Genomic DNA, 13,143 nt, shown 5'->3' on the forward strand with positions numbered 1-13,143 from the left:
AAGAATCACTTTCCATAATTGTAAGGAGGTGTGTCCACACAGATGCATCCCAGGCACCTAAATGAGGGGAGAGAGCAGCATAGGGACATAAGCAGGTGTCTTATTCCAGGGGTTCCCAAACCTTTCTTCTACATAGACCACTTGAAAATTGCTGAGGGTCTGAAAGTATCTGAAAATTTACTATGGGCACAAAATTAACTCCCATTAGTAATAAGAGCAAGAATTTGAGCTGTGCGTATGATATTGTAATTTAAAGGTGTAATTTTAATTTTGCTAGTTGTTTATGTCACTACTATTGCCATTACATTCAGTGATATATGGGAATTACGATTTATGAGTAACATTAGTACAAAAAACATTACTAAGGATTCTGTATGATCTGATATGGGAGGAGGTCCATGGGGGTGACACCATGAGTTACCGCACCGGGTGACACCAACCCTAGTGACGCCACTGACTGGGCTGGAAGAAAAAGGACTGAAGAGACAGAGCAAACTGAGAAAGGTAAACCTGCATGCACGTGAGCATGCACATGTTTCAGTTTCATTTTATTTAATATTTATACCCCACTTTTAAAAAAAACCCTGAAAGTAGCTTACAGTAAAGAATAAAACAATAAATTCAGCAATATCAATGACATTCAGATGTGCAATAAAATATATCTGTAACAATAATACACTCCCATGATTGGAATATAGCCATTCAAGGATATAAACTCTACAGAAAAAATAGAAGCAACAGAAAAGGAGGGGGAGTAGCATTATATGTCAAAGACAAATACACCTCTATGGAAATCCAAGAGAGCGAACAAAGTGGTCCGGTAGAGACCATTTGGGTAAAAATAAATGGAGAAACAAATAAAACCGACATGGTAGTAGGTGTCTACTACAGACCCCCTGGCCAAGAAGAGGGGGTAGACGAGGCCTTTCTCAAACAAATCTCTGAAATCTCAAGGAGGCAAGAAGTAGTAGTGATGGGGGACTTCAACTACCTGGATATCTGCTGGGAGACAAACTCTGTGAAGCACAAAGCTTCCAACAAATTCCTGATGGGCCTTGCTGATAATTTCCTCTTTCAAAAAGTAGAAGAAGGAACAAGGGGATTGGCAATCCTGGACCTGATTTTAACTAACAGGGACGAATTGTTCATGGGAATTAAAGCGGTCGGTACCTTGGGGGAAAGTGACCATGTAATGCTGGAATTTGTGATTCTGGGGAAAGCCAAAGAATATAGTCAAATATGGACCTTGGATTTCAGCAAAGCCTATTTTAGCAAGCTCAGGGAAAGGATGGGTAGGATCCCGTGGCTAGATAGACTAAAGAAAAAAGGAGCCCAAGAAGCGTGGGAGTTCATGAAGAACGTATTACAAAAAGCGCAATCGCAAACAATTCCAAAGAGGAAGAAAAACGGAAGACATTGGAAAAAGCCAATGTGGCTACACGGAAGACTGGTGGAGGAGATAAAAATAAAAAAGAGCATGTATAAAGAATGGAAGGAAGGATGCATCACCAAGGAAGAGTACCGATGAGCGGCTCGGGCTTGCAGGAATAGCGTAAGGAAAGCTAAAACCCAGAATGAGCTGAGGCTGGTGGGGGAAGCGAGGAACAACAAAAAGGGGTTTTTCAGATATGTTTGAAGCAAGAGAAAGACCAAGGAAATGATGGGACTGCTGCTCAATGAGGATGGCAAAATGTTGACAGATAACAAGGAAAAGGCAGAACTGCTCAACGCCTATTTTGCCTCCGTTTTCTCCCAAAAAGGGAACAGTGTGCAACCTTGCATCGGTAGCAATCTCAGTAAGGGGTCGGGATTGCAGTTCAAGATTGATAAGGAGATCATCAGGAAATACCTAGTTAACCTAAATGAGTTCAAATCTCCAGGGCCTGATGAACTGCATCCCAGAGTATTGAAGGAACTTGCGGATGTACTCTCGGAACCTCTTGCCATCATCTTTGAGAAATCCTGGAGAATGGGAGAGGTGCCGGAGGATTGGAGACGGGCAAACGTCATCCCGCTCTTTAAAAAGGGTAAAAAAGAAAATCCGGGGAATTACAGGCTGGTCAGTCTGACTTCAACACCGGGAAAGATATTAGAACAGATAATAAAAGAGTCCATTGGCAACTATCTAGATGACAATGCTGTGATTAGAAGGAGCCAGCATGGGTTTGTCAAGAAAAAATCCTGTCAAACTAATCTCATCTCTTTTTTTGATCGGGTCACTAGCTTAGTAGATGGTGGAAATGCTGTAGATATCATCTATCTAGATTTCAGCAAAGCGTTTGACAAAGTCCCCCACAACCTTTGGATTAGCAAACTGGTCAGATGCGGACTAGATGGAAATACTGTCAGGTGGATTCACAACTGGTTGGAAAACTGTACTCAAAGAGTGGTCGTCGGTGGCTCTGCTTCGGACTGGACGGAGGTTTCGAGTGGAGTGCCACAGGGTTCTGTCCTGGGGCTGATACTCTTCAACATTTTTATCAATGACTTAGATGACGGGGTGGAGGGAAGCCTTATGAAGTTTGCGGATGATACGAAACTGGAAGGGATAGCTAACACAATGGAAGACAGGAATAAAATCCAAAGGGACCTGGATAGACTAGAAAATTGGGCTGAAATTAATAAAATGACATTCAATAAAGACAAATGCAAGATTCTGCATTTAGGCCACAAAAACAAAATGCACGGGTACAGGATGGGAAATACCCGGCTTAGCAGTAGTGCGTGTGAGAAGGACCTTGGAATTGTAGTGGATCACAAGTTGAACATGACCCAGCAGTGTGATGCTGTGGCAAAAAAGGCAAACGCGGTTTTGGGCTGCATAAACAGAGCTATAGTTTCCAGGTCGAGGGAAGTAATAGTCCCACTATATTCTGCATTAGTCAGACCTCATCTGGAATACTGCGTTCAGTTCTGGGCGCCTCATTTTAAGAAAGATATAGACAAGTTGGAGCGGGTTCAGAAGAGGGCAACGAAGATGATAGCCAGTATGGAGAACAAGTCTTATGAGGAAAGGTTGAAGGAACTTGGCATGTTCAGTCTGGTGAAGAGAAGGCTGAGGGGTGACATGATTGAACTCTTTAAGTACCTGAAGGGCTGTCAGAGGAGGGTACAGATTTGTTCTCTGCTGCCCCAGAGGGTAGGGCTAGGTCTAATGGTTTTAAATTGCAGGAGCGTAGATTCAGATTGGACATTAGAAGGAACTTCTTGACAGTAAGGGCAGTTCGGCAATGGAACCGACTGCCTAGGGAGGTGGTGGGATCCCCTTCGCTGGATGTCTTCAAGCAGAGGCTGGACAGCTATCTGCGGGAGATGCTCTAGCTGTCGATTTCCTGCTGTGAGCAGGGGGTTGGACTCGATGGCCTACAAGGCCCCTTCCAACTCTATGATTCTATGATTCTATTCTATGAACATTATGGGTTGTATTGATTATGGGCGGTATGGCTCATTATTTTCAATGGGTCTACTCTAAGTAGGACACAGTTGGATACAATCAAATTGTTTCATACCTAACCTTTTCAGTAACATAACAGCTTTTAGTCACATTTAACTAATTAACTCCAATTCTTATTCTGCTGTGGCCCATTCCTCACAGCTAGCTCCATCTACCCACAATCACACACACATATTTGTGTAGATAATTAGCTCCTTACTCCCACCGCCACCCCCTATCCCTCCATACATGAACAGGGCAGGCACATGAAGAGCAAACATGGCTGAGCCCTTCACACTTCATTTGGTCCTTTGTTGAGATTCCATAGGTTTAATTTGGAAGTGCACCCTCCTGTTTATAAGGGAACGTGTGCACTTACTCTTTTCCTTATCTACCTGTGTATTGTCCTGTACATTAAAGCAATCAAAGGCAGGCATTTTACTCTCAGATGTCTACCACAGAAATATTTATTCCACTAATCCACTGTGGGGTAGTGACTAGAACAGGACTGCACAACTGGTGACCCACCAAGCCAAGGCAATCTATAGCTGTATATTCACAAACTCCCAATGTCGTAAGAAAGGCACACAGTTCAGGAGCTTGTCAATATTACTTCACTGCTATTTTAGACTCTTTTCTCTCTCTCCAATAGATTTCAAAGCTCATGGGAGGAGTATCATGCCTCATCTCTTAGAGCAAGGAATGGAGGCACAGAGCAAACTAATTTAACCTAAGCCACTGGAAACACCACCTTGGAAATGTCATTCCAGTTCCCTGTGCACTTCACAGTCCTGTATGGCAAAATGTTAATTTGCACAGAGATTGTGAAACCTGTGAAAAGAAAACAACACCCCCACTGAGGGATATATTGAGGGCCTTCTCAGTGGCTGCACCTAGTTTAAGGAACATCTTACTCCATGATGTATGCTTGGCTCCCTTCTTTGCTGTTTTTTGTTGTTTATTAAAGACCTTTTTCTCCTGATGGACTTTTGTAGTATGGGGCAGATGATGTTTTTATGCTTGGCTTTAACTGCTGTTCCTGTCTCTTTGCTTGGTTGTTTCATATTGTTGTTTTTATGATATGGTAATTTTAATCTAAGCTGCCTTGACTGGTGAATTTGCACCAGAATTATAGGATATAAATGTTTTAATAACTAAAATCAATAAAATAGACCCCTCCCAACCAAGAGGTCTAAAGTGGGTTCCTTCAGTCAGGGGGCTGGGGGTGTCTCTAAGGCATTCATAAAAATGTTTTTAAAGCCCCTCCCATGTCCCAAATCCCAAAGGTGACTGCAGTAGTGGCTGGTGGGGCTCCATTGCTCTCCTGGCTTCCCAAAACCATGGGTCACTGCTGCTTACCAACAGGGAGAGGCGCAGAGAATTTGGTGCACAGTGGTGAACCCAATCCGAAGTTGCTGCCGCCACACACCACACAACACCAATCTTCCCAAGATGGGACAATACAGTCTCCCCCCCACTGCACCACCACTCTCTCTTTTATGAAGATGTAGATGTTAGTTGACCTGTCGGAAGCACCAGTTAAACTTGGCTCTGAGCCCATCTTACAGATTCAGCAGAGAAGGGACTCGCTGCAGGCTCCAGAGACATACACACCATATGCGCATATATACGTGCATAAGTGGGATTTGACAGAGTCCTCCTCCATCCTCTTCCCCTGCACTCCATCGCACCAAATCAAACTGAAGCACAATTGAAATAACTATGCCATGCTAAATAGATTTGTCAAGTTGAACCATGCAGAGTGTTGCAGTGAGGCACCACAACAGAAACGCAGTGTAACTTTGGGAGCTTTTTGACAGGAAAAAAGCAGAGAGAGAGAGAGAGAGAGAGAGAACAGCCCACTTCCCCCAGTGACCAACACATTCAGGCCATCCCTGCTCATACATAAAAAGAATATTTTGGGTTCCCTTGGCTCTCTATCCCACATTAATGATATTTGCACAGGATACAACTCCCTCTGAGTTTATTTATTCAAAAGATTTCTATTCCATTGTATTCACAGCACTCAGGCAGCTTACAACAATTTTAACATAATCTAGGGAAAAAGTAAACAACAACAACAACAGTAATAATACAGAGATGGGGAAGCAGATAAAAGCAATCCAAAATCAAATGATACTAATCCTCGAAGGTCATATGCCTGCCAGAACAAAAATGTCTTAGGCGGACAGCAGAAGACAGGGGAGCCAAATAGACCTCAAGAGGCAGGGAATCCCAAAATTGAGGTGCAGCCACAGAGAAGGCCCTCTCCCACAGCTCATCCAGTTGGGCCTCATTCAACAACGGAACACAAAGAAAAAACATCCCAATGTATCTTAGAGAGAGGGCAGGGAGCAATGAAAGGAGACAGCCCCTCGGGTATCCTGGGCCCCAGCCAGTTAGGGCTTTAAAGGTAATTGCCAACATTTTGCATTGGGCCCGTAAAAGGATTGTTGTAAAATTTTGCTCCCGTTGTCAAACACCCACTAACAGCCCTTGCTGCTTCATAATGGGGCTTAAAGATATTGTTCCAGGCCAGGATACGCTGTATTCATCCTGTAATTGCAGCGTTACTTCGAGGCTGGCTGCTAAATGGGGACAGGTAACAAATAAATCAGGGCAGGTGCCTTAATCTTTTCCCTGACTGCTGCTTTTCCTTTGCAACTACTCTACAACCAGCCTAACGTACCAATTCCCTGCCACTCCACTAAGACCAGGTTTTTTAGTAGGAAACAGCGACTGAAAAGAAGGACTGAAGAGGAGAACTGGCAGATGGATATAGGATTAAGTGTCATCCACTCCTGCCTGACTGCTTCTGTCCTACAAATCCCATGCCAACCGCAATAACTCCACTCATCAGAGGGAAACCCAGGATTCCATGTTTGCTGCCAAATGTCTAGTTCTAGCCTGAGGCTAACATAAAATAGAGGGAGATTTTGTTTAAAGGGAAAAATCTTGAGCAGGTGAATAGCTTTCAAGGAAATTCTATTTCTGGATTAATATCAAACGATGGCCTGCCCAGCTGGAACAGATCAACTTTAAAAGTTATTGACTTGTCTGCTGCTCCACCTAGTTTGCTCCAGATGAGAACAACTAGACTACCATGCCAAATGGGTTAAGCAGAAGAAAACTAGATGTGACAAACAAGCCTTATCAAAACGTACCTCATATCTCAGTTTGCTGTAAATGGCAAATTTCCTATAACTGACAATCTCAAGTAATTTTGTTGTTGTTGTTGTTGTTGATAATAATAATAATAATAATAATAATAATAATAATAATAATAATCCTGCACTTCCTCCCAGTAGGAGCCCAGGGCAGCATTTATAACCTTTCTTTCCTGGGCATGATTTTTAACTAGTTCTTCAGGTCCGTGAACAGTGTAGATATAATTTCACGTGAATTATCTCCCGCCAGATCCTGGTAGAAGATTAACCTTGGCTCCGGTTCATCAAAAAGTCTGATGATGATAGCTCTAAGGATTATTTCCCTCCCTCTCACCCCCTTTTCAAAAAAGGAGATAAAATATGGTTGTTGTTACATTTATTATCTGCTCTTCATCAGTAGGTCCCAGGGTGGGTCACAACAATATAAAATATACTATTTAAAACAATATAAAACAAATTACCAAAAAAAATCAGGCGTCCTAAGTGTTACTAAGGCAAAGCAAAGGCCAGTGGGCTCAGTGGGTAGTGTTTCAGGTAGGTGGGGATTCAAGGGAGTAGGGAAAGAGCACATCCAAATGAAAGTAGCTGATGCATTATAGGTACTCTGAATTGTAGAGTCTAAAGGAATCTAAGCAAGCACTGAAACAGAGGAAGGTCTGCAACCCATTGAAAGGCAGAAGCAGAATAGTATTGGGAGCACACCCACCAAAATGTCCTGGAACTCAAGGGTCACACTTCCTTAAGCAACACCTGCGCCCTTTTAGCAAGGCCAACCCCTCACCCTTGAAACCTACAGTGTGCTTCCTCTTTCCTGCCTGGACTTCCATTTCATCTAAAAAAACCTCTGAGAAGGAATAGCACATTTTAGAAATTCTAACCTGTTACTCCAAGGAGGAGAAACAATATGGCAATCTTCCCTCTTAGCAATCAATAAAAATCTTCTCCCCCATACTCCCGGGTCTGGATTACAACCTGAAGAAGGGAACCCTAAATACGCTGGTCTGAATGGAATTATTTTTTGCTGGGTTTCAGTGGAATTACTTGCCTTGAGACTTCAGACAAATAAAAGAGGGAATAAAACAAGTGCTTAAACCTCCCTGAGTGCTTGTGTCAGTATTTTCTTCAGGGAGGCCTGGCAGGAAAGATGAAACTACCATCCCTCTTAGCCATCAGCCACTGCCTTATTCAGGGCTTGTTTCAAAAAGCTTTCTTCCCCCTTGACTTAAGGTGGTTTACTGCGGCAAAGTTTGAGAATTCCTGTTCTATGGTATTCTACAGCAAATCACCAAGGGTCAGTTCAAACGTGTCTTCCCAAGAAAAGCAAAAATGAATGACAGCTCCATGCCTTCCCAAAAGCAGCTACAGCTTTTATTATACACACAGCTGCACTCCATACAGTCTGCTCTGTCGCACACCTGCCCAAAGCACAAAATAAGTGCCTTCTCCCCGTGCCCCCCCCACTGACATTCTGAGGCTGAGGGATCAGCAAGGGTCAACACAGCCATGTTTACAGACAGAGCAGGCACAAGCACAGAGCACTCAATGCATCACTGCCTACCAACCACTGTTGCCGCTACAGATCCCCTATTCCTGACAAACTGAATTGCTCCTCGTTATTTATTGTTGGGCTTTATTCTCTAGGACATTGTGATCCCCTCTCAGGATTTGTGCCCTTTCATTTTCCAAGCCTCAATAACTCCTGAACTGCAGTTTCATGCAGTTTTGTGATTGTTAACCCACCATGTGGATGAGGCTTAGGCCATAAATGCTCAATGAATCTTGTTTGGCAAAACGTGGGCTGGGAGAGCATTTTCTCCTTCATTTGCAGTCAACAGACATACCACAGAGTCTCTACTGAGCAAAGGCACAACAGCAGCCAGATTTTTCCAAGGAACACTGTTTCCTTATCCCTCAAGAGATAAGAAAGATTACTTGGGGATGGGGGGGAGGGATAACTTCACATTTTGCATCTTGGCAGTGAAAAAAGCACCAACACTCTTTACAGACTCAAGGTGATTTAGACCTTCCATTCCATCATCAACAGAATCCTTTGCATTCTGGGATTATTTTGGGGGATGAGGGGAGAAAAGAGAACTTACCTTGTGATTTTTGCCGTGACGGTACATCATCCAGTCCTCACCATTTGTGCTGACCTCCAGTTTGTACGACCGGACATAGTACCCATTCTGTGTTTCTCTGGAAATGGCACCCTGCGTAGCAATGGCCGTCAACACAGTCAGAAAGCGAAGGTCCACCTATGGGGGGGGGAGGAAAGAGGGACAAGATGAAAGAAGAATGACAAGAGCTCCGCAATATCAGCAATAATAAGATAGACTTTCTCTTTCCTTGAAACATTTAAGGTACTTTCAGATACATACAGCCTTCCTGAAGCAGCTTCAGCAGCCGTTAAAACGGCAAGACGGCAGACCAAGAGGGTGAGAACTAGGAAGCCAGTGACCCAGAACTCGCCATGAGACATCATTCTAATATGGTCATGAAGGCACATGGGTAAGGTCTGAAGGCACATAAGGCCACCATCGTACTAAAGCTAAGCAGTCCTGGGTCTGGGTCAAAACCAGGGTGGGTGACCACTTGGGAACCACACGTGATGAAAGAAAGGTGGGATATACATGTAAGAAAAATACAAAATACCATCCGGAGCTTTGGAGTGCATTGCCATCAGTATGCTGATGGCATGCAGCTCTATTTCTCCTTTTCATCTTCATCAGGTGAGGCTGTCGATGTGCTGAACCAGTGCCTGGCTGTGACAATGGACTGGATGAGGGCTAATAAACTGAGGCTCAATCCAGACAAGACTGAGATGCTGCTAGTGGGTGGTTCTTCTGACCGGATGGTGGATGTCCAACCTGTCCTGGATGGGGTTGCACTCCCCCTGAAGGAGCAGGTTCGTAGCTTGGGGGTTCTCCTAGAACCATCTCTGTCACTTGAGGCTCAGGTAGCCTCAGTGGCACGGAGTGCCTTCTACCAACTCCAGTTGGTGGCCCTATCTGGACAGGGATAACCTGGCTTCAGTTGTCCATGTTCTGGTAACCTCCAAGTTAGATTACTGCAATGCGCTCTACGTGGGGCTGCCTTTGAAGACGGTTAGGAAACTGCAGCTTGTGCAAAATGCAGCGGCCAGTTTGGTAACAGGACTAAGACGGTTCGAACATATAAAACCGATTCTGGCCCGTTTGCATTGGCTGCCTGTATGTTTCCGAGCTTGATTCAAAGTGCTGGTTTTAACCTATAAAGCCTTCCACGGCTTGGGACCACAGTACCTGATGGAACGACTCTCCTAACACAACCCACCCGTACACTACGCTCAATATCCAAGGCCCTCCTCCGGGTGCCTACTCCAAGAGAAACTGGGAGGCTGGCAACAAGGGAAAGGGCCTTCTCAGTGGTGGCCCCCAAATTATGGAATGATCTACCTGATGAGGTGCAGCTGGCAAGTCAAGACTTTCCTCTTCTCCCAGGCATTTTAGCATGTGTTTTTAAATTGCTTTTTGAAATTTAGTTTTTTTTAAAATTTGTATATTTGTTTTTAATTGTTGTAAAACACCCAGAGAACTTCGGCTATGGGGTGGTATATAAATGCAATAAATAAATAAATAACTTAAATTAAATATATTAATAAAATGGGATTGTGGGCTGACCCACAATTGATCTCAGAGTCACCAACAGTACACAATAATAGTGTGTTGTGCTAAAGGGGTTCTTTAAGACTCACTATGCTGGGCTGTAGCTGCTTCAAGAGGGATGCATTTGAAAGTAGACCTAAGGATTGGGTGCTCAGCTAGTATAAATTAGCATGACAGTATTTCATTTTTAGTAGATCACTATGACGCAGCTGTAGCTTTTGCCACTGGCCATGTTTACAGTTGCCTATTCTGTCTAAGCTCTGTTCCAGTATAAGAACTTAAAAGGATCAATTTTCAGACCAGCTGAGTTAACATTCCTAGATGTGGCAGCCTGTGAACCATAGAAGGAAATGTTTTCAGCCTGCCTGGATTTGTTACAAGGTTCATAATTGAGGGAGAGGAGCACATTTTGGAACTGCCCATTTCCTCCTCCCCATCGCCCTGCACTGCTTCCCTTTGATTCATCAGACTGAACTGTAAACAACTCTGGGATAAAATCCTCACTCAGGCAAGATATCTGCCAGCATGGCATTGAGAGGAGCCCCCAACCACGAGGTAGGTAAAGGACTTTGAAACTTCGGCCCTGATGCCATTATAAGCCAAATAAAATCAAAGTTCAAACAGACTGTTCACCAAAATTAAGCTCTTGCCTCATTTGCAGTGGAACAGAAGCCAACATATGTTGGGGGAGGGATGTCTTTTCCCACTTTTCATGATGTCCACTTCATCCTTTTTGGAGATTTTTTTTAGTGATGCAGCCTATAAAAGGTCACAAACATACTGGCCTAGTAATTGTGCCATGAAGAACTGGACATTTGCTCTGGGTGATGACCTTTCAGTACTTCTAGTGTTGAACGCCCTTTAGCACTTGACACCCCACAGCGCTCCAACCAGTCCATGACTCTTTGCTGCCATGAAGTGATTCTGTGTAGGCCCCACTAAAGCTTTTCTTTTGTACACTCCTGCTGGATTTCTCAGCTGCTGATATGCACTGCAATTCCCCGGAAGAATAAATATTATTCTAGCTGTACTTGCCCAACACATGCAAGAAAATCCCACTCTAGTTCACTGCACAGTCAACAGGGCTTGTAAGTGGTAGCATGCTCTCCCTCTTAGCCCTCTGGAAAGCCCATCAAGGTTCAGGGGGCAGCAGGTCAAGCCAAGACTTCTGCAGGAATGTTAATGGTCCAACATGGCTGCCTTCAGTTCATGAAGTCAGAGCCTTTGCCAAACAGCAGTTCAATCCTCTCCTGCTGATTCCCAGCATGTGACAAGAGCAACAGAGGATTCTATAAGCCTCATGTTCTGGGGTCAATTTAACAGCATGAGAATCAGTTTGGTTTAAGGGGAAAGTAAGTGTGCATGTGTGTGTGTAACCTGAAGGTCCAGAGGGCAGTGGCAGTTCCCTGCCAAGACAAACCATGTGTCTAAACAAAGACACTTGTTTCCCTCACATCACTCTGCCAAGGCTGCTTCCATGGACACACACATGCCAGCCCATGCCAAGCCAAGCTTTTTATAGAAAAGAATGCTAGCTGGGGACTCCTGTGGGCTATGTGTTTGATGAAAAAAAACTTTAAAAAACCAGTTGTCTGGCAATACAACTGTTGCTAAGCTTGATATTATGGTTTCAGTCCCAACCTTTCTAAATTGTGTTGGTATCCCTCCTTAGTTACCAAGCACTATCATCCTCTCTTGTGTGTCCATTTGGAGCTGAATATACCTGCAAGAATTCCTTGTTGTTATCCACATTAGGAGTCCATCCATTGTCATCACTATTGAGTCGGCTCTGCTGTGGGGTCCACCTGCCATCAGAGTAAGTAGAGGAGGCTGTGATCTGTTCATTGGAGATTCGGCCGGATTCCATCCCTAATGGGCTGTTGCACTGAAAATCTAGAGCAGAGAGTGAAGCAGAAGAGAAATGTCTCTATAGAACCTGTGTGTTTTATTCCTAATTAAAAGCATTGCCACTAATTTCCACCTAACATCCGACCAAATTTTTAAAAATGTGGTTACAGAATAGAATTGTCTCTAACCTATGAAAAGCTGTTAAAATGTTAATGTTCAGAAACAGTCATGAAAGAGCTGTAACCATTTACATCTGGAACCCTATATCAAATCCCTTCTCATCTGCAGTGAAGTGCTGCAACCATGGCCAATGGTAGGGATGGGCAACAATTTTGATTCAGCTCACATTTCAAGCTGAATCTATCAAATTCACACTTTCCTAATAAATATGAGAACCGAAACACAGCCATCCTTCGAAATCCATACTTATTTGAATTTTGCGATGCAGTTTGCCAACCAAACAATGTTTACAAAAATGCATATGTTAGGGGAAAGTGTGCATAAAAATGAAAATATGAGTAAAAATAGCATGCAAAATGCATTGTATAATGAGAAATGGCTTGCAAAATGTGCACATTAGTTAAAACTGCCTACAAAAATGTGTTTATTAGGAGAAATTCACACTATAATGCTGGAGAACTTCATGAGAACTTTTTTTAAAAATCGCAAATTGCTGCAGAAATGTAGAGAACTGAATTTAAGATTAAAATAATGAGAAACTGAGAGAACCGAAATTGACAGATCTTTCCATCCCTAGCCAATGGAGAACTTCCTTGCTTGGCAACATCCTGCAGAGAACTACGAAATCTAGAATTCTTCACTAAAAACCATAAATCCTATAGAAAACCCTAAATTTTCCAAGTGGAATAAATAAAGTACAGGTACACATAAGCTAATTTCCAAACCATCTCTAGTCTATAATTAACTTTTTTTCTGCAGCATTTGCACTGTTTTACGTTATTGTTCTACAGTATAGGAGGGGAACTTGTGACCTTTCTAGATGTTGTTAGACTCCAACTCTTATCGGTCCAAGGCAGCATGGCTAATGTCA

At 43.3% G+C, this 13,143-nt stretch overlaps 1 protein-coding gene across 9 annotated transcripts in view; it reads right to left on the minus strand.

Annotated features, from left to right (window-relative positions):
• Positions 1 to 13,143, minus strand: part of NRP2 (neuropilin 2) — a 268,051-nt gene that overhangs the window by 144,178 nt on the left and 110,730 nt on the right. For all 9 annotated transcript variants that reach the window (XM_061607912.1, XM_061607910.1, XM_061607911.1 and 6 more), the window contains exons 6-7: positions 11,968 to 12,137; positions 8,700 to 8,855 (exon numbers count right to left, since the gene is read on the minus strand). In XM_061607912.1, coding sequence (XP_061463896.1) covers positions 8,700 to 8,855; positions 11,968 to 12,137 — 326 coding nt within the window. The remainder of the gene's footprint in view (positions 1 to 8,699; positions 8,856 to 11,967; positions 12,138 to 13,143) is intronic.

Source organism: Rhineura floridana, chromosome 2 (genome assembly GCF_030035675.1).
Source record: "Rhineura floridana isolate rRhiFlo1 chromosome 2, rRhiFlo1.hap2, whole genome shotgun sequence".
NCBI classification, from domain to species: Eukaryota; Metazoa; Chordata; class Lepidosauria; order Squamata; family Rhineuridae; genus Rhineura; species Rhineura floridana.